This window comes from Heptranchias perlo, chromosome 10 (genome assembly GCF_035084215.1).
Source record: "Heptranchias perlo isolate sHepPer1 chromosome 10, sHepPer1.hap1, whole genome shotgun sequence".
Lineage (NCBI taxonomy): Eukaryota > Metazoa > Chordata > Chondrichthyes > Hexanchiformes > Hexanchidae > Heptranchias > Heptranchias perlo.
Genome location: NC_090334.1, coordinates 36,256,860 through 36,279,187, shown reverse-complemented (window position 1 = coordinate 36,279,187; position 22,328 = coordinate 36,256,860). Strand labels below are relative to the sequence as shown.

Genomic DNA, 22,328 nt, shown 5'->3' with positions numbered 1-22,328 from the left:
GGGTATCATCCTCTCAGCATCTACCCTATCGAGTCCCCTCAGAATCTTGTATGTTTCAATAAGATATCCTCTCATTCTTCTAAACTCCAATGAGTATAGACCCAACCTGTTCAATCTTTCCTCATAAGACAACCCTTCCATACCCGGAATCAACCTAGTAAGTCTTTATGAAGGAGGCCAGTGGGAGCAGGCACTCAGCTGACCAGTCATCAGTTGGATTTTCTGGCCTCTCCCCTTAATCCTGTGTACTTTTGCTTTTTTTAAAAAAGTAAAAATTGTGCATTACAGGGATATTTGAAACATATCTTTTGAGGAGATAAATGAGCTATCTTGCATTATCAGGATTCCCAGTTTCTGTCCTCAAAAGATACATGTTTCAAACATTCTTTCTCCAATCTGTAAATTACATTTGTTCATGTGATAATGTACATGGTGGGAGGATTGGTCTTATCAACCAATGTCAGCCTGGGCTCAGTGGTAGCACTTTCCCCTCTGAATCAGAAAACCTTCAGGACTTGAACATGTAATCCAGGTTTACACTTCAGTGCAGTACTGGGGGGTTGCTGCACTGGTGGAGGTGCTGCCTCATAGATGTGATGTTTAACCGAAGCACTACCTGCCCTCTCAGGTGGACGACTATTTGAAGAAGAGCAGAAGAATTTTCCTGGTTGCCTGGCCAATTTTTATCTCTCAACCAACACAGGCACAATGGGAGCGGCGGAGGCAGCGGGAGCGGACCCAGAAGACCACCGGAGGCGGTAGAGGGACTCAAATAAAGGTCCAGGCTCGAAGGCCTAAACTCACTGGGAGCAGCGGAGGCGACGGATCCTGCGGAGACAGTCGGAAGGAATCGAGCAAAAAACCAAGGACTAACGTCACAGGACAGCAGGTAGGTGATTGGCTGGTAAGTGTTACAGCTTATTTTTCCCCTCTGAGTTAGGGAATTGGGTAAAATTAAAATAAAAACTGGGAGTGAAAAACTGCTGTTAGTTTATTAAATTTAATAATTTAAATTAGTTTATTAACTAGACTAATAAAACAGCTGATTGGCTGGTAGCTGGTGAGTGTTTCTTTTTTGAGTGAATGTTTTTTTTAAGGGTTAGTTTATTTTTGTTAAGTTTAGTAAACAATCTAATAAATCGATGTACGGCAGGGCAGCTCACACCCATCGAATACATGGCCTGTGCCATGTGGGAACTCCAGGACACTTCCCGTGTCCTGGACAAGCACAGGTGCAGGAAGTGTCGTCAGCTGGAGGAGCTCGAGCTCTGGATTTCAGAGCGTGAGCAGCAGCTGGGGGTCACTGCTGTGCATCCGCGAGGTTGAGAGCTACGTGGATAGCACGTTTCAGGAGGTGGTCACCCCGCAGCTTAAGAGAGTGCAGCCAGACAGACAAGGAGGACCAGGCAGGTAGTGCAGGAGTCCCCTGAGTGCATCTCGCTCTCTAACCAGTGAATACTGGTGAGGGAGAGGGTTCCTCTGTGGAGTGCAGCCAGAGCCAAGTCCACAGCACCATGGATGGCTCAGCTGTACAGGGGAGAAGGAGAAAGGTCAGGAAAGCAATAGTGATATGGGATTCTATAGTTAGGGGAACAGACAGGCGTTTCTGTGGCCACAGATGTGATTCCAGGATGGTATGTTGCCTCCCTGGTGCCAGGGTCAAGGCTGTCACTGAGCGGCTGCAGAAGATTCTGGGGGGGGAAGGGTGAACAGCCAGAGGTCGTGGTCCATATCGGAACCAACGACATAGGTAGAAAGAGGGATGAGGTCCTGCAGGTAGATTTTAAAGAGTGAGGAAAGAGATTAAGAAGTTAGGACCTCAAAGGTAGTAATCTCCAGATTACCCTCGGTGCCACGCGCTAGTGAGTATAGAAATAGGAGGATAGAGCAGATGACTGCGTGGCTGGAGAGATGGCGCAGGAGAGAGGGCTTTAGATTCCTGGGGCGTTGGGACCAGTTCTGGAACCTGTACAGGGCCGGATGGGTTGCATCTCAACGGAGCTGGGACCAATGTCCTTGCGGGGAGGTTCGCTAGTGCTGTGGGGGGGGGGGGGGTGGGGGGTTAAAACTAATTTGGCAGGGGGATGGGCACCAGGATGTAGCAATGGAAAGGAGAAACAAGGGACACAAAGGATCGGGGGAGAAAGATAGCACTAGAGCAAGTAATAGAACAGTATTAGGTGGGATCAGACCAAGAGAGATTACAAGAAAGTCTAAGACTGGTTTACAGTACATGTGTGTAAACGCACGAATCATGGTAAACAAGGTTGGTGAACTGCAGGCGCAAATAGCCACATGGGAATATGATGTTATGGCGATAACGGAGACCTGGCTCAAAAAAGGGCAGGATTGGCTACTAAATATTCCTGGATACAAGGTGTTCAGGGAAGGTGGGGAGGGAAAAAAAGGAGGAGGGGTGGCATTATTCATTATGGAGAATATTGCAGTACTGGAGAGAGAGGATGTCCTGGAGGGGTCAAGGACAGAATCTATTTGGTTAGAGTTAAGAAATAAAAGAGATGCCATTACACTACTGGGTGTATTCCATAGGCCATCAACTAGTGGGAAGGATAGAGGAGCAAATTTGCAGGGAAATTAGAGAGAGGTGCAAAAGCTATAGAGTAATGATAACTGGGGACTTCAACTATCCTAATATAGACTGGGATAACCATAATAATAAGGGGCACAGAGGGGGAGGAATTTTTGAAATGTATTCAGGATAACTTTCTTAACCAGTACATTTCTGGCCCAACAAGCAAGGGGGCATTGCTGGACTTGATTCTAGGGAATGAGATGGGCCAAGTGGAGCAAGTGTCAGTCGGGGAGCATTTAGGGAGCAGCGATCATAGTATCATAAGGATTAGAATAGTTATGGAAAAGGACACGGACCACTCTAAAGTAAAAATACTCAATTGGAGGAGGGCCAATTTAAATGGGATGAGAACAGATCTGACCCGGGTAAATTGGAATCAAAGATTGGCAGGCAAAACTGTAATTGAACAGTGGGCAGCCATTAAGGAGGAGATGGTTCGGGTACAGTCTAGGCACATTCCAACGAGGAAGAAAGGTACGGTAACTAAAGCCAGAGCTCCCTGGATGACAGTGAGCAAGATGAAACGGAAAAAAGGGGCGTATGATAGATATCAGGTTGATAACACAAGTGAGAACCAGGCAGAATATGGGAAGTTCAGAGGGGAAGTGAAAAAGGAAATAAGAGGGGCAAAGTATGAGAATAGACTGGCAGCCAACATAAAAGGGAATCCAAAAGTCTTCTACAGGCATGTTAACAGTAAACGGGTAGTTAGAGGAGGGGTGGGCCGATTATGGACCATAAAGGAGATCTACTCATAGAGGCAGAGGGAATGGCCATGGTACTAAAGGAGTACTTTGTATCTGCCTTTACCAAAGAAGAAGATGCTGCCAGAGTCTCAGTAAAGGAAGATATAGTTGAGATACTGGATGGGCTAAAAATTGATAAAGAAAAGGTACTTGAAAAGCTAGCTGTACTTAAAGTAGATAAGTCACCAGTTCCGGATGGGATGCATCCTAGGTTGCTGAGGGAAGTATGGGTGGAAATTGCGGAGGTACTGGCCATAATCTTCCAATCATCCTTTGATACAGGGGTGGTGCCAGAGGACTGGAGAATTGAAAATGTTACACCCTTGTTCAAAAAAGGGTGTAAGGATAAACCAACAACTACAGACCAGTCAGTTTAACCCCAGTGGTGGGGAAACTTTTAGAAACAATAACCCGGGACAGAATTAGCAGTCACTTGGACGAGGGTGGATTGATTAGGGAAAGCCAGCACGGATCTGTTAAAGGCAAATCGTGTTTAACTAATCTGAGAGTTTTTTGATGAGGTAACAGAGAGGGTAGATGAGGGCAGTGCAGTTGATGTGGTGTATATGGACTTTCAAAAGGCGTTTGATAAAGTGCCGCATGGTAGGCTTATTATCAAGATTGCGGCCCATGGAATAAAGAGGGCAGTAGCAACATGGATACAGCATTGGCTAAGTGACAGGAAACAGAGAGTAGTGGTGAACGGTTGTTTTTCGGACTGGAAGGAGGTGTACAGTGGTGTTCCTCAGAGGTCAGTGCTGGGGCCACTGCTTTTCTTGATATATATTAATGACTTGGACTTGGGTGTACAGGGCACGATTTCAAAATTTGCAGATGACACAAAACTTGGAAGTGTAGTAAACAGTGAGGAGGATAGTGATAGACTTCAAGATGATATAGACAGGCTGGTGGCATGGGCGGACACATGGCAGATGAAATCTAACGCAGAAAAATGCCAAGTGTTACATTTCAGTAGGAAGAACGAGGAGAGGCAATATAAACTAGACGGCACAACTCTAAAAGGGGTACAGGAACAGAGCGATCTGGGGGCTTATGTGCACAAATCGTTGAAGGTGGCAGGGCAGGTTGAGAAAGTGGTTAAAAAAGCATACAGGATCCTGGGCTTTATAAATAGAGGCATAGAGTACAAAAGTATGGAAGTCATGATGAACCTTTATAAATCACTGGTTCGGCTACAGCTGGAGTATTGTGTCCGGTTCTGGGCACTGCACTTTAGGAAAGATGTGAAGGCCTTAGAGAGGGTACAGAAGAGATTTACTAGAATGATTCCAGGGATGAGGGACTTGAGTTGCGTGGATAGACTGGAGAAGCTGGGGTTGTTCTCCTTGGAACAGAGACGGTTGTGGGGAGATTTGATAGAGGTATTCAAAATCATGAAGGGTCTAGTCAAAGCGGATAGAGAGAAACTGTTCCCATTGGCGGAAGGGTCAAGAACCAGAGGACATAGATTTAAGGTGATTTCGCAAAAGAACCAAGGTGACATGAGGAAAAACTTTTTTTTTAACACAGCGAGTGGTTAGGATCTGGAATGCACTGCCCGCGGGTGATGGAGACAGATTCAATCGTGGCCTTCAAAAGGGAACTGGATAAGTAATTGAAAGGAAAAAATTTGCAGGGCTATGGGGATAAGGTGGGAGAGTGAGACTAGCTGGATTGCTCTTGCATAGAGTCGGCTTGGACTTGATGGGCCGAATGGCCTCCTTCCATGCTGTAACCTTTCTATGATTCTATGAACTTAAACAAATGATCTGGTCATTCATCTCATTGCTGTTGTGGGATCTTGCTATGTGCAAATTGGCTGCTCTTCAAAAATTGTCTGTGAAGTACTTTGAGATGTCCTGAAGTTGTAAAAGGCACTATATAAATGCAAATTCTTTCTTTCTGTGAACTTGGTGGGGTGAGCAGCAGAGGTCCTGGGTGGACACATCTTGGCACTTACCCCCCCACACCCCTCCATGCAGATCTTCAGGAAACACCAGGTTAGTGATTGCACTAAAATTAAGCACAAAGATCGTTCACTCAAACACATTAAGCTGTGTTCAGAGGGAATTAAACCCCAGATTATCAACTACAGTTACCACCTTTTGCCAAGACCAAAGTTCAGATCGATAGCAGGACAGAAGCCATGGCACAGGTGGGATTGTGATGCGAGTTCTGATGTTTTCTTTGTCAATGACAAAAAATTATTTGAAAAGTTCAGTAACTTTAAATAATGAATGCTTCCACATCATACTCTTTACAAGTGAAAATGAATTTAAAACATTTTTTGCAAGACAGACTTTTGTTGCGTGGCAGTGGTAATTGTAGAAGTTGGTGTACTTCACCTCATGTATGGGAATTACTTCTGCTGGAACCATGACCTTTGCCCACCAACAAAATTTAGATTTTTGACACTTTATTTGATGCAATGCCCAGCATTCTAGAATAGGTCTTTTTTTACATTTAAGTAAATATTTTCTGATGTGTATATTACTTCATTTGAGAGAATAGGCCTGACTAAGTTTGACCAAAACTACTACTGTGAATGGTGTACGTTGTGGTAATCTATTAACAACATGGTACACTTATTTCTTCACTTTTATTTCTTCCTATGCCACCATGTTCTTTTTTAATCTAAAAGTTATTCTTTGCAATGTTGGAATAATATTCCTTTGTCTGATATTTTAATGTCAGTGTTAACTTGTGTTAAAATAACAGACAAAGAATTGTCACATGAATACACTAATCCACTAATATTGTCAATGATAATTTCTAGACTTTGGTCTCAAAATGAATCTATTAATATAGTATAAAAATGACAGAAACTGCCGCAGAACCTTATGCTTTTCATCGAAAGATGGTTGTCTACATCACCTTGATGTTGTGTGATTTGCCATCTTGTGTTTCTGGAGCCAGGGTCTGTTGTACTTTTTTCTATCTCACAAGTGAAGAGTTGGTCCACTCAGGTTCACAATTTCAGACTTGCCACATTTGAATTGAGGATTCCTGTGCCGTTCTAAAGCAATTTTTTTCTGAGCAAAGAACAATGAACTCTAGAGCTTCTGCTTATTTATGCTACACTGAACTGCAGTTAGTTGGGAAGGACTCCATTTGTTGCTGTACTGTAATAAGTACAAAATCCTTGAGGTGATCTGTCTAGGTAGATTCCCAAAAGTCAAGCAAATGTTTGATCAGCTTGTGTAAGAATTAGAGTGTTCTTGGATAGCGCAATGAGGATAAGATGTAATAAGATCTTAAAGGGGAGGGAATTGTTCCAATTGAAACTATGCAAGCACATACTGTGTGTTAAATTAATTGTGAATCAGAACATGCTGAGACAGAAGTCAAGGTAGAATTCACACAGGAATTGTGAGACTGCAGAAAAATTTTACTCATAATTCTTGGCAGAAAAATATATTGCGAAAATTCAGGTGGAGCAAATAAACAACCGCTGATTATTCTGATGAGAAGACTAAAAATAGCAGATGATTATTCACAGTAATTCAAAGAAAAGCAAATAATAGTCAGAAGAATTACTTCACATTAATTACAGTACAAAAGTTACTCATAAAGAGGAATATTACTGAATGGAAGTTGGAGATCTTAAAGATATTGTATATTCATTTCAAGAAATTCAATGAACCATAGATTGATCAATTGAAAACATACAGAAGAAACCAACATAGGAGGCAAATAATGAGATAAACTTGATACTTAATAGCAGGGAAAGATTCTGCGGTCTGGAAATGTACTCATATGACATTCCTCTGTCTCTTATTTTAGCAGAGGTGTAACCCATCTAAAATAAATGGTTAACACCTTCATTAAAATAGTGAATACAGAAATATCATACAAATACATCAAGTGTTCATCCACTAATAACGTCGACAGTAATTTCAAAGAAATGTCTTTCTTTCTAACAATAATTTCTGGCTTATAAGGGTGAATTTTCCAGCCAGTGAGATGATTCCCATTGGAATAAGTGTGTGAGAGTTTCAATGTTGAATTTGATTACGTAGTAAGGTCTCATGTAATTTCTTGGAATTCATACCAGGAATGCACTAAACGTGCAACCCACCTATATAAAATGAGCAGAGCAATGACACTGACCCCAAAGATAAACCCACTGAAGCTCCTTTGCAGCCAGGAAAAGTAGTATGCCATGGAGGCACTAGAAAGGCTGGCTATACTTAAAGTAGATAAGTCGCCCGGTCCGGTTGGGACTCATCCTAGGCTGCTGAGGGAAGTAAGGGTGGAAATTGCAGAGATGCTGGCCATAATCTTCCAATCCTCCTTAGATATGGGGGTGGTGCCAGAGGACTGGAGAATTGTAAATGTTACACCCTTGTTCAAAAAAGTGTGTAAGGATAAACCTGGCAACTACAGACCAGTCAGTTTAACCTCAGTGGTGGGGAAACTTTTAGAAACGATAATCCGGGACAAAATTAATAGTCACTTGGACAAATGTGGATTAATAAAGGAAAGCCAGCATGGATTTGTTAAAGGCAAATCGTGTTTAACTAACTGGATTGAGTTTTTTTGATGAGGTAACAGAGAGGGTGGATGAGGGCAATAAGGTTGATGTGTTTATGGACTTTCAAAAGGTGTTTGATAAAGTACCACATAATGGGCTTGTCAGCAAAATTGAAGCCCATGGAATAAAAGGGGCAGTGGCAGCATGGATACAAAATTGGCTAGGTGACAGGAAAGACAGAGTAGTGGTGAACGGTTGTTTCTCGGACTGGAGGGAAGTATACAGTGGTGTTCGCCAGGAGTCAGTACTAGGACCGCTGCTTTTTTTGATGTATATTAATGACTTGGACTTGAGTGCACAGGGCATAATTTCAAAATTTGCAGATGACACAAAACTTGGAAGTGTAGTAAAGAACGAGGAGGATAGTGATAGCTTCAGGAGGACATAGTAAAGCTGGTGGAATGGAATGGGCGGACACATGGCAGATGAAATTTAACGCAGAGAAGTGCGAAGTGATATATTTTGGCAGGAAGAATGAGGAGAGGCAATATAAACTAATTGGTACAATTCTAAAGGGGGTGTAGGAACAGAGAGACCTGGGGGTATATGTGCACAAATCTTTGAACGTGGCATGACATGTTGAGAAAGCGGTAAAATTGGATAAATACTTGAAGGGAAAAAATTTGCAGGGCTACGGGAAAAGAGCGGGGGAATGGGACTAAATGGATTGCACTTACAAAGAGCCGGCACGGGCTCTATGGGCCGAATGGCCTCCTTCTGTGCTGTAACCATTCTATGATTGTATGATAGTGTTGGTTCGAACTTTAAAGTTTCTCTGTAGTACAGGCTGAAGATAAGGAAGACACAAAACTGAGGCACTACAATGCCACCAATGGTGGTAGGATATAATTACAGTATGACAAGTTTACATAGGCAGTTTCCATTACAAATGTGGACATAGGAATTTATAATGAGAAAAGTTAATGCAAAATTTGTGTACAGACGTATTTTTAAAAAATATATTACACAGATGAAGGTCTTTAGCTAAACCCCATGTAAAAAGAATGACATGATCTTCATATATTTTGATCGTCATAATTTATTACCTCTGCCTTTACAATTTTGGTTGCCTTCAATGGATAGGAGTATTCTAATTTAGTAAGTTTCTCTTACAATTCTTAATTTTATTGTACATATGTATTCAACTTACTTTGTGCACTTACTAGCCTTCCATCCTCCCTATAACGCTGACAGAAAAATGTGAACATGAGAGCACATCATGGGGTGAGCTAGTAATGGAGTGAGGTGGAAACAGAGTGGGAGTAGGGACTTCTAAAAAGAGAATTTGGCGAGAGTGGGAATTAGATGCAGAGAAGGATGGAGATGGTAAGGAGAGTAGTGGATACTATTTGCAGTAATACATACTTCAATGTAGAACAAACTAACTAAACCTAAAAATGACAGCACAGGAAGGAGGCGATGTGTCATTCCTACAAGATGGAGGGGTTTCAAGCACCAGGTGTTGACTTGGGCAAACAGGTCTGTGGGAAGTGTCACCAAAGCACTTTGCTCAAGCTCAAAATCTTAGAACTTGAGAAGGAGATGGAGACAATCCAACACATTCAGGGAGGGAGAATGGTTTTTGGAGCGAGAGTTTGAGAGGGTGGTCAGACCAATGAGAGAAAAGAAGGATGAAAGATGGGTGACTATCCAAGGGGCAAAGAAAGGTAAGAAGGAAAGGCTAGAACAGGAACACCTAGAGCAAATCATATTCTTGACAGTTATGAAGCTTTAGTTTCCTATGGGCAAAATGAGGACTCTAGACGGGACCATCAAATAACTATCAATGGCACCAGTAAGTAACAGTCGGCTCGGGAGGGATGGGGGTGAGATTAACAACACAGGTATAAATGCAATAGTGATAGGAGATTCTATAGTTAGAAGGCTTGACATGATCATTTGCAGTCCAGCCTTTCAGTCCCAGATGCTTTGTTGCTTTCCCGGGTGCGAAGATAAGAGACATATTGAACAGACTGGAAAAGATTACAAGGAAGGGAGAACAGCCAGTTATTGTGGTCTATGTAGGAGCCAATCACACATGTAAAGAAAAGCCTGAAGTCCTACAAGATGAATTTAGAGGATTAGGAAACAAGCTCAGGAGCAGGACTTCATGGGTGGTACTCTCAAGATTATTTTCCTTCCATGCGCTAGAATAGGGAAGGTCAGGAAGATTTGGGAAATCAATGTATGGCTAAAGGTGTGGTGTCATTGGCACCAGTTCTGGGAGAGATGGGACATATTCCACAAGGATAGGCTACATTCGAACAGGCAGGTTGCTAATGTGCTGGCAAAATGGTTAAATAGGGAAGTGGTTAAATAGGGTTAGGAAAATAAAACCAACCAGGATCAGTTTATTGAGAAGGGAGAAATAGATGAGAATAATATTCAGCAGAAAACAATTTAGCAACAGAGATATGGGGGGTGATTTTAAACCCCAAGAACGGGTGGGTTGGGGGCAGGTGGGAGTTGAAAACAGTTGTTTTTTGGGTCGCGACCGCAACCCGGCTTTATTTCCGGGTTTAAGGTCAGTGTGGAAAAGAACAGGATTCCCACTGGGAATGCCAAGTCCAAAGATTTTGTGGTTACGACCCGATAAAACAACTGTTTTCAACTCCCACCCGCCCCCAACCCACCTGTTCTTGAGGTTTAAAATCACCCCCATGGAGTAGAGGAATAAAATCAAATGAACTAATTATAAATGGAGAAAAGACTTAAGTACAAGTAGAAGGTAACAGGGAAAAAAAAAATCATAGAAAAAGGCTTGAAAAAAATGCAAAAAAAAAAGTTGAAATATATATATTGCAATGTACAGAGTGTGGGAAATAAACTGGGGGAACTGGATGGAATTATTGTTCAGGAAGATCTAGACTTAATAGCATTAACAGAAACCTGGCAGCAAATTGGACAACAGTGGAAAATAAACGTATCGGGATATAATATACTTAAAATGGTTACAAAAGATAAGAAAGGAGGCTGAATGGCAATATTGGTAAAAGAGGGAATACATGCTGAGGTGGGTTTTAAAGAGGGCCATGAAGGAGGAGAGGGAGGTGGAGAGGCAGACAGCATTAGACAGGGATTCCAAAGCATGGGGTCTAGACGGCTAAAGGCATGGCCACTAATGCTGGGGCGAAGGGATGTTGGGATACACAAGAGGACAGAGTCAGAGGAACGAAAAGTTCTGGATAGGGTGGGGTTGTAGGCTGAAGGACCTTATAGAGATATGGAGAGGCAAGGGCATGAATGGATTTAAAGATGAGGATGAGAATTTTAAATTGGAGGCTTAGCAGTAACGGGAGCCAATGCAAGTCAGCAAGGACAGGAGTGATGGGTAAGCGAAACTTGGGGCGGGATAGGATGCGGGCAACAAAGTTTTGGATGAGTTGAAATTTTGCAGAGTTTGCAGGGTGGGAGGCCCGCCAAAAGAGCATTGGAATACTGGACTCTGGAGATGACAAAAGCTTGGATGCGGGTTTCAGTAGCAATCGGCCTGAGGCAAAGGCAGAGGTGGGCAATGTTACGGAAGTGGAAGTATGTCTTTGTGATGGAGAGGATATGGGGTCGGATGCTCAGCTTGAGATTTAATAGGATGTCAAGGTATTGAATAGTCTGGTTCAACTTGAGACAGCACCGGGGAGGGGGATTGAATCAGCAGCAAATGTTTTGGAGTTTGGGTTGGGGCTGTAGACAGTGGCATCAGTCTTCCCAATGTTTAATTGGAAGAAACTGCAGCTTATCCAGGGCTATATGTCAGACAACACAAAGGCAATGGAAGGGTTGAGAGGGGTAGTGGAGAAGTAGAGTGGGTGTCATCACCGTACATGTGGAAGCTAACTCCATATCTTCAGATGATGTCACCAAAGAGCAGCATGTAAATGAGGAAGAGGAGGGTGGACAAGGACAGATCCTTGAGGGACTCTGGAGGTAATGATGTGAGGGCAGGAACAGAATCCATTGTTGTAGATGCCCTAGTTATGATGTGACAGGTAACAGTAGAACCAAGCGTGGGCAGTCCCACTAAGCTGGACAACGAAGGAGAAGTGTTGGAGAAGGATGGTGTGGTCAACCATGTCAAAGGCTGCAGAGAGGTCGAGATGGATGAGGAGGATTAGTGCACCATGGTCATAATCACAGAGGATGTCATTTGTGACTTTGATTAGGATCATTTTGGTGCTATAGCAGGGGCGAAAACCTAATTGGAGAAATTCAAACATGGAGTTGGGGAAAGATGGGCACGGATTTGGACTTTGGAGAAGAAAGTTGGGTGGTCAGCAGTTTAGTGGGAATGGGATCAAGGGAATTGGAAGTAGGTCTCGTGGGCAAGGTGAACTCAGAGAAGGCATTGAGGGGAGATAGGAGAGAAACTAGAGAAGGGTGTGGAATCAGGGCAAGGGCGGAGGGGAGCGTGGGACGGGTGTGGCTTGGTGGGTAAGGGGAAAGGAGTGAAGCAGCAAAAGCAGGCTGAACAGATGGCCTCCATCTTAGTGACAAAGAAGTACATCAGTTCCTTGCATTTGTTGCTGGTGTTGAGGGTGAAGGGGGCAGCAGAGAGGGGAGAGGGGTTTAAGAAGGTTACCTTTGCTCCCCAGGATGATCATGGAATAGTGGGTGCTTTTGACAGAGGACAGCATGGCCTGAAGATGCTTGATGTGGTCATAGATATCTGGCACACAACTGGTTTAGCTATGCTAAAGTCTGCTGCCTTGGCCTTGAGGGAGTGAAAATGGGGGCCATACTGCAGATGGGAAAGAGTAAATGTATTACTGGGGTCAAGGGCATCAGAGGTGGAAGTGAGGGAGTGGCTGATGGACCAAAGGCTAGGCTGTTGGGAGTTTGAAAGTGCAGTTGTGAGTGACCTGGGGCAGAGTTTTTGCCAGGGGCAGACACAGAAGGAAGTGGGATTGAAAGAGGGTAGGCAGAAGTGAGTGATGAGAGATACAGGGAAGTGGTCAGAGATGACCTTGTTTGTAATCAAGTCCATGGGAGTAGAGAAGCTTTGTGAGAAGGCATGGTCAAGGGGTGGCTGTGAATATGGATAAAAGAGTTTATATGGAAGGAGAAGATTAGGGATGAAAGGAGGGCAGTGAAATCAGAGGAGAGAGGGCAAGGGGGGGTTGAGGTGGAGATTGAAATCACCTGGATGAGGGAAGAAAGAAGGGAGGGTATCTCACAGAAACTCAGGGGCAGGCTTGGGGGTAGAGCAGTAGAGAACAAGGATTTTAAAGGAGGTGAGAAGGGTGGAACAAGGGAAGTTGCTCAAAGGAGGAGTAGGTACGAGAGGAGTAGGGGGAGAGACCAAGGTGTGATTTGGTGATAATGGCCACCCTGCCACTGCGACGTTTTGGGCGAGGCAGGTGGTGAAACGTATAGCCAGGTGGGGAGGCTTCAGTAAGGGGCACCTGTGAGCCAAGTTTCAATCAAAGTCACGATGCCAATGCAATTGTCCAGAACATGGTCGTAGATGGCAAGTGTCTTGTTAGTGAGTGATCGGGCATTCTGGAGTGAAATGCAGAGAGAGGCGATGATTGTTGATCTGCTGGCACATTCTAAGGAGGCAGTGGTGGGTGGAGCGAGCGGAGCGGGAAGGCGTTGGGCGAAATTCACTGCCAGCGAGCGCACTGTGTTAGAAGGCCAGCAAGACAGGGCAATTGGGGTTGTTGCTCGTAAGGAGGGTGGAATTAAGGGCAGGACAGCAAACAGGATTAAAAATTGGTTAGAAGGCATAAAGCAGACAGTAGGAATTAAGGGTAGCTTGTCAGAGTGGTTGGAAATGTCCCATAGGGTACAGTTCTAGGGCCACTTTGGATATAGGCCTAGAAGGGTGGTGTCGAAATTTTCAGATGATACCAAAATAGGAGGTATAGTTAATTCTTTAGAAGACCAAAGGACGCTGCAAAAGGATGGAGATAAGATGGGGGAATGGGCTAAAATGTGGTGGATGGAATGCAATGTCAGTAAGTGTGAGGTAATGCATTTTGGTAAAAAATATAACAAGTAATTATGCTGTGAACGGAAGTAAGTTCAGTGCTGTGGAAAAGCAGAGCTATTTGTGGATACAGGTTCATAGGACATTAGAGGCAGCACCTCGGGTTGATAAGGCCATAAAAATAGCTAATCGAATTCTGGGTTTTATTTCAAGAGGTATAGAATATAAAAACCAACAGCTAATGATGAGCCTATATAAAAAAAAGAAAAAAAGACTTGCAATTATATAGCGCCTTTCACAACCTCTGGATGTCCCAATGCACTTTACAGCCAATTAAGTACTTTTGAAGTGTAGTTACTGTTGTAATGTAGGAAACACGGCAGCCAAGTTGCGCACAGCAAGCTCCCACAAACAGCAATGTGATAATGACCAGATCATTCATTTTGGTGATGTTGGTTGAGGGATTGGCTAGGACACCGGGGAGATCTTCCCTGCTCTTCTTTGAATAGTCCCATGGGATCTTTTACGTCCATCTGAGAGGAGACCTCGGTTTAACGTCTTATCCGAAAGACAGCACCTCTGACAGTGCAGCACTCCTTCAGCACTGCACTGGAAGTGTCAGCCTAGATTTTATGCTCAAGTCTCTGAAGTGGAACTTGAACTCACAACCTTCTGACTCAGAGGCAAGGATGTTACCCACTGAGCTACAGCTGACACCGGCTAAAACCTTAATAAGACCTGAGTTAGGGTACTGCGTGCAGTATTGGGCTGCACATTATAGGAATAACATTAAGGCTATAGAGAGGGTACAATGGAGATACACTGGTCAGCTGCCTGGTATGAGGAAATTCAATTACGAAGAAAGACTTGAAAAATTGTTTTTTTTGTTAGAGCAACGCAGATTATGGGATGATATGAAGTGTTTAAATTATGAAAGGATGGGACGGGGTAGATAAAGCACGAGAGAGCGGTCCTGAGCCGGACGCCCTGGAACCAATCCCTATAAAAGTGGTGGTGAGGGGGGGCGGCAGGCTGAGAGAGCGGTCCTGAGCGGGAGGCCCAGGAACCAATCCCTATAAAAGTGGTGGTGAGGGGGGCGGCAGGCTGAGAGAGCGGTCCTGAGCGGGAGGCCCAGGAACCAATCCCTATAAAAGTGGTGGTGAGGGGGGCGGCAGGCTGAGAGAGCGGTCCTGAGCGGGAGGCCCAGGAACCAATCCCTATAAAAGTGGTGGTGAGGGGGGCGGCAGGCTGAGAGAGCGGTCCTGAGCGGGAGGCCCAGGAACCAATCCCTATAAAAGTGGTGGTGAGGGGGGCGGCAGGCTGAGAGAGCGGTCCTGAGCGGGAGGCCCAGGAACCAATCCCTATAAAAGTAGTGGTGAGGGGGGCGGCAGGCTGAGAGAGCGGTCCTGAGCGGGAGGCCCAGGAACCAATCCCTATAAAAGTGGTGGTGAGGGGGGCGGCAGGCTGAGAGAGCGGTCCTGAGCGGGAGGCCCAGGAACCAATCCCTATAAAAGTGGTGGTGAGGGGGGCGGCAGGCTGAGAGAGCGGTCCTGAGCGGGAGGCCCAGGAACCAATCCCTATAAAAGTGGTGGTGAGGGGGGCGGCAGGCTGAGAGAGCGGTCCTGAGCGGGAGGCCCAGGAACCAATCCCTATAAAAGTGGTGGTGAGGGGGGGCGGCAGGCTGAGAGAGCGGTCCTGAGCGGGAGGCCCTGGAACCAATCCCTATAAAAGTGGTGGTGAGGGGGGCGGCAGGCTGAGAGAGCGGTCCTGAGCGGGAGGCCCAGGAACCAATCCCTATAAAAGTGGTGGTGAGGGGGGCGGCAGGCTGAGAGAGCGGTCCTGAGCGGGAGGCCCAGGAACCAATCCCTATAAAAGTAGTGGTGAGGGGGGCGGCAGGCTGAGAGAGCGGTCCTGAGCGGGAGGCCCAGGAACCAATCCCTATAAAAGTGGTGGTGAGGGGGGCGGCAGGCTGAGAGAGCGGTCCTGAGCGGGAGGCCCAGGAACCAATCCCTATAAAAGTGGTGGTGAGGGGGGCGGCAGGCTGAGAGAGCGGTCCTGAGCGGGAGGCCCAGGAACCAATCCCTATAAAAGTGGTGGTGAGGGGGGCGGCAGGCTGAGAGAGCGGTCCTGAGCGGGAGGCCCAGGAACCAATCCCTATAAAAGTGGTGGTGAGGGGGGGCGGCAGGCTGAGAGAGCGGTCCTGAGCGGGAGGCCCAGGAACCAATCCCTATAAAAGTGGTGGTGAGGGGGGGCGGCAGGCTGAGAGAGCGGTCCTGAGCGGGAGGCCCAGGAACCAATCCCTATAAAAGTGGTGGTGAGGGGGGCGGCAGGCTGAGAGAGCGGTCCTGAGCGGGAGGCCCAGGAACCAATCCCTATAAAAGTAGTGGTGAGGGGGGCGGCAGGCTGAGAGAGCGGTCCTGAGCGGGAGGCCCAGGAACCAATCCCTATAAAAGTGGTGGTGAGGGGGGCGGCAGGCTGAGAGAGCGGTCCTGAGCGGGAGGCCCAGGAACCAATCCCTATAAAAGTGGTGGTGAGGGGGGCGGCAGGCTGAGAGAGCGGTCCTGAGCGGGAGGCCCAGGAACCAATCCCTATAAAAGTGGTGGTGAGGGGGGCGGCAGGCTGAGAGAGCGGTCCTGAGCGGGAGGCCCAGGAACCAATCCCTATAAAAGTGGTGGTGAGGGGGGGCGGCAGGCTGAGAGAGCGGTCCTGAGCGGGAGGCCCAGGAACCAATCCCTATAAAAGTGGTGGTGAGGGGGGCGGCAGGCTGAGAGAGCGGTCCTGAGCGGGAGGCCCAGGAACCAATCCCTATAAAAGTGGTGGTGAGGGGGGCGGCAGGCTGAGAGAGCGGTCCTGAGCGGGAGGCCCAGGAACCAATCCCTATAAAAGTAGTGGTGAGGGGGGCGGCAGGCTGAGAGAGCGGTCCTGAGCGGGAGGCCCTGGAACCAATCCCTATAAAAGTAGTGGTGAGGGGGGCGGCAGGCTGAGAGAGCGGTCCTGAGCGGGAGGCCCAGGAACCAATCCCTATAAAAGTAGTGGTGAGGGGGGCGGCAGGCTGAGAGAGCGGTCCTGAGCGGGAGGCCCAGGAACCAATCCCTATAAAAGTGGTGGTGAGGGGGGGCGGCAGGCTGAGAGAGCGGTCCTGAGCGGGAGGCCCTGGAACCAATCCCTATAAAAGTGGTGGTGAGGGGGGGCGGCAGGCTGAGAGAGCGGTCCTGAGCGGGAGGCCCAGGAACCAATCCCTATAAAAGTGGTGGTGAGGGGGGCGGCAGGCTGAGAGAGCGGTCCTGAGCGGGAGGCCCAGGAACCAATCCCTATAAAAGTGGTGGTGAGGGGGGCGGCAGGCTGAGAGAGCGGTCCTGAGCGGGAGGCCCAGGAACCAATCCCTATAAAAGTGGTGGTGAGGGGGGCGGCAGGCTGAGAGAGCGGTCCTGAGCGGGAGGCCCAGGAACCAATCCCTATAAAAGTGGTGGTGAGGGGGGCGGCAGGCTGAGAGAGCGGTCCTGAGCGGGAGGCCCAGGAACCAATCCCTATAAAAGTGGTGGTGAGGGGGGCGGCAGGCTGAGAGAGCGGTCCTGAGCGGGAGGCCCAGGAACCAATCCCGGTGAAATCAAAAACACAAAAAAATAATCAAGGAGTGATGTCACAGGCCAGCAGGCAGGTGATTGGTTGGTGAGTATTACCACTTTTTTGTTCTCTAAGCTGGGGCAGTGGTTTAAACTAAGAGCTGGGAAACGATAACTTGCTGTTACTTTGTTAAATGAATAACTTAAACTAGATAAACTAATTAGTTAATAAAACTAAAAATATCGAGTGAATAAAAACTTTAAACTAATTAAATAAATAAAACAAGGTTGAATAGGGATGCCAGGGCAGGTGGTGTGTTGTAACTTTTTTTTTTATTCGTTCATGGGATGTGGGCGTCACTGGCGAGGCCGGCATTTATTGCCCATCCCTAATTGCCCTTGAGAAGGTGGTGGTGAGCCGCCTTCTTGAACTGCTGCAATCCGTGTGGTGAAGCTTCTCCCACAGTGCTGTTAGGAAGGGAGTTCCAGGATTTTGACCCAGAGACGATGAAGGAACGGCGATATATTTCCAAGTCAGGATGGTGTGTGACTTGGAGGGGAACGTGCAGGTGGTGTTGTTCCCATGTGCCTGCTGCTCTTGTCTTTCTAGATGGTAGAGGTCGCGGGTTTGGGAGGAGCTGTCGAAGAAGCCTTGGCAAGTTGCTGCAGTGCATCCTGTGGATGGTACACACTGCAGCCACAATGCGCTGGTGGTGAAGAGAGTGAATGTTTAGGGTGGTGGATGGGGTGCCAATCAAGCGGGCTGCTTTGTCCTGGATGGTGTCGAGCTTCTTGAGTGTTGTTGGAGCCGCACTCATCCAGGCAAGTGGAGAGTATTCCATCACACTCCTGACTTGTGCCTTGTAGATGGTGGAAAGGCTTTGGGGAGTCAGGAGGTGAGTCACTCGCCACAGAATACCCAGCCTCTGACCTGCTCTTGTAGCCACAACATGTGGGGGGTTGGTGGAGACCAGTGAGATCCTGAGCAACCACATCGGCAGTAAGTGTCTGCAGCTCGAGGAACTTCGGCTCAGAGTTGTTGAGCTGGATTCCGAACTGCAGACATTGCGATGTATCAGGGAGGGTGAAGAGTTATCTGGACACTTTGATCCAGGAGGCAGTCACATCCCTTAGGTTAGGTAGTCGTTTAGATTTGGTCAATGGTCAGGGACAGGAGGATGTGACTGTGAGTCAGGTATGGGGACCCAGGATGCAGTGATGGAGAAGCCTCAACCTTCGACCGTCTCCAACAGATATGAGGTATTTAGTACCTGTGTGGATGAGAACAACGACTGCAGGGAGGATGGACAATTTGACCATGGCACCGTGGTACAGGAGGCCATTCAAGTCTGGCTGCTACATTTAGATAGGCTACTATCTGCTATGAAGGTGCCCTTGAGTGGCAAAAAGGCTAGCCCTTCTCATATCCACTTCAGGCAGCAGGAGCACGATGACTTTCTCTCGCTATCAAATAGGGGGTTTGCGCTGTTTCATCACTTGGCCAAAGACTACATTTCCTGCCTCCATGTATATTCTTCCTTCTCTTAGATTCTGCCAGCCACATCTTTTGCCCCATACAGCCAGGGCTGAAAAATATTTATGGCCTCTGGAAAGTTTCCACCGATTTATTCCTTATATGTGCCCACATCCGTTTAAATTATGACAGCAACCCACTAAAGGCAGTCCCCACCCCTCCCCCTCCACTCTTTTTCTTTAAGGGAACTCTCAACACCAGGACCAATAACAGGAGGATACGTGTCAATGCTTCAAAAGGTTAAATTCATTCAACCATATTAAAATATTTTAGTTTCTTGTGTTACCTCAAGTGACACTGACAATAAAGAATATAGTACAGTTGGCATAGTTTGATTTATTTCTCATCCACAATATAGTTAAGGCAAAGAAGGCTTGTAATGTTAACATACCAGTACATAAATGTCAACTCGGCAATTCTATCTGAAGGAATGAAAATTAAATTTAAAATTCAAGATTTGTAATATTATGCAGTTACCTATTTTATCATTGATTCATCATTTACAAGTAGCTTTTAAAAGTTCCTGGAGCAATATGCCCTTGGACTCCGGTAACTTAGTGAGGCCCCTCCAGATTACTATGATTCATGCCCTGGGTGCTCACAAAATAGAACCTTTTCCCGAAAGCCTGAATGTAAACCTGGTGATTGACCAGTCAGCAACAATCTTAATACAAAACAAGTTGACTTTGTGCCAGGACTTAGCTGCTGAGCAGGTTTTCCCATAAAGTTCAACCTTGCTTAACTCTGTTCAGCACCTAAATACACACCCACAGGTAAACAGGAAGATGAAAGCAGGAATGCAAGAAACAAAGGCACTAATCCTTGTGCTGAGTGACAGCTCATGAGCAAACCTACAGTGGGTTAAACTTAACACACAACATTTTTATTAGGCTATTATAAAACTTAATAGTACACAGAGCATTGGTTGACCATAAAGTAACTTAAATAACATAAAAATGTCTTTATTTGAAGTCTTTAGAAGGGAAATGACATTTAACTAACACTAACAAAGGATTTTAAATGAAACCATATGCTGTGTCAAAGAACCATTCATTGTTAAACACTTTAACAATAAATTGTTCACATTTGTGTCAACATCTTTAGGAAAGTGCCTATTAATAAAATGTTTATCACTACCCTAACTGAATGTATTACTAATAGAAAGAACCATAATTTGTGTACTTACCACACTAGAAGACAGTGAAGCATAACTTAGTATCTTCTTATATTGCTCAAAAGTCAAAAACTGGAAACCAAACCATAAGGATATAACCATCAGTTCCAGGAATTTAACAGAGATAACCACGTCTGTTTTACCTCTTTAACAAATGTATCACTATGATGTTTGACTCTTTTACAGTCAAAGACTGAAATGAGAAGTAAACAAATTAAGTAAAATGCACTGAATGAAAAACCTTTAAGGAAAAATGTCAAGTACTTCACATAATGTCACATTTTCAAAAAAGAAGTCCAACATATGGATCAGATATAAAATGCAGCTGTGTGTTCTTTAGTTATACAATAAAAAGCATTAAAAAAGTCAATCACATAGACAGGGCACTGAAGAAAATAAACAAGATGTGAATGGCAAGTTTTAATCTAAAAAGGAAGCAACTGCTGAAGTGTCAATATTTAATAGCCACTTTTTAGTAAACAAAATGCAATTGAGCCACTTTTATCAATTAATATATTTTATAAGGGACCTGTTCAGCTTAAAAGACATATATTTACATCCTTGACCAACTAGTGATATTCAGACTGTCAAGTATAAAGGCACTTTAGACAGTTAACATAAAAACATAAGCTCCAAATTTTCCACTCATAGGCACTGAATGGGCAAAAAAATCCAGCTCATAAATTCCAGTGAGCAAAAGCCATTCGCCCCATCAAGCCCTTTATTCTATCAGGTCTCTTTCCTCACCGCCGCCCTCCCCCCGCCACTCCATCCTTTTCACACCAGCAGTGCTGTTAATATATCTGTGGAGCTATGCGGTAAAAAAAAGCCATTGGCATAGGCAACAGAATGGGCTCCCATAAGGTAGTGTGCCAGCACCGATGCTATATATATATACACACCAATGACCAATCCATCCATCCTAGTATCAGAAGTTTCCAATATGCGGATGATCTTTTCGTAACGTCGCAAAGCCGGACTTTTGATAGGATCGAAGAAACTCTGAGCAACGCCCTAGCTAGCCTGACAATACCACACCTCCAATCAACTGAGGGCCAATCCAGTTAAGAAACAGTCTGTGCACCCACTTTAAAAATAGAAAAGCCAAACGAGAATTATATATTGAGTGTTACGGGAAAAGACTTGATCATTATTTCAACCCTGTCTACCTTGGTGTGATACTGGATGGCACTTTGAGTTACAAGGAACACATCATCAAGACAAAAGCTAAAGTTGGAGCTAGGAATAACATCCTGCAAAATATGACTAACTCAAACACTATTATTAGGACTACAACTCTGGAACTCTGTTTTTCTGCCACTGAAAATGCTTGTCCGGTATGGGAATGCTCCGCCTGTGCAAAGAAATTGAACTCAGTTCTTAATGTATGCTGCCGTTGCAATGCTGGCTGCGTTAAATCTCCCAAGGTAGACGATCTTTATCTACTGTCAGGTATTGCACCTCCAGACATATGTTGAGCAACCATAGCCAGAGCTGAGAGAAACAGACAATATAATATCCACGCCATCCATTGTTCCAGCACCATCCTGCTCAGAGTAGACTAATGTCAAGATGCAGCTTCCTGCACTCTCAACGCTCTCAATTCCAGTGCGAAACGACTTTCCTCCCAAACTTGTTCGGTGCAACTTATACTGCAGCAAAAATCAACAAGACTTCAGGAAAGTGTGATGTAGCAAACTTAAAGCTTCAGCAAAAAGGCAAGAAGAAAATCAAAGTATGCAAGAAGTTAGAGAAACGCCCACTGCCATAAAACTAGACTTCAGTAGTAATCAATACAGCAGCAACCTTGCTTTAAGAAGCACTCCAAAGCAGGTCAGGTGATTAGATTTCTTGCACTCATTTTAGATGGGTGAGGTGCATGAAGCCTTGCCTGAAGTTGTGAAATTCTGCATGAGACTTGATTTACATATGTTTTTATTTTAAACAAGTACATGCTTAAGTGTGCCCTCCTTACTCACCCCAAAATCACACCGTGGAAAATTGGACTCAACATAAACCAATCGTGCAAGTGAGCCTCCACACTGCTACTACAACCTCATAAAATATACCCTATAATGCTTAACAGTTTTGAAACATCTAATATATATTACTAAAATTAACTGGATTAAATCCATTAATAATTTTAATAATTAATAATATTTTAGTTCCTAGCAGTAATCATTTATCTCTGTTAAACTAATATCAGAATGTGTGAAGTTACATTATCACTCAAAATAGCCATTACCATCAGCGTGCAA

The 22,328-nt window shown here is 45.3% G+C and overlaps 1 protein-coding gene across 3 annotated transcripts in view; it reads right to left on the bottom strand.

Moving 5' to 3' along the window:
- Positions 1 to 22,328, bottom strand: part of slc25a21 (solute carrier family 25 member 21) — a 464,076-nt gene that overhangs the window by 31,946 nt on the left and 409,802 nt on the right. For all 3 annotated transcript variants that reach the window (XM_067991474.1, XM_067991475.1, XM_067991476.1), the window contains one exon: positions 20,083 to 20,142. In XM_067991474.1, the coding sequence (XP_067847575.1) occupies positions 20,083 to 20,142 (60 nt within the window). The remainder of the gene's footprint in view (positions 1 to 20,082; positions 20,143 to 22,328) is intronic.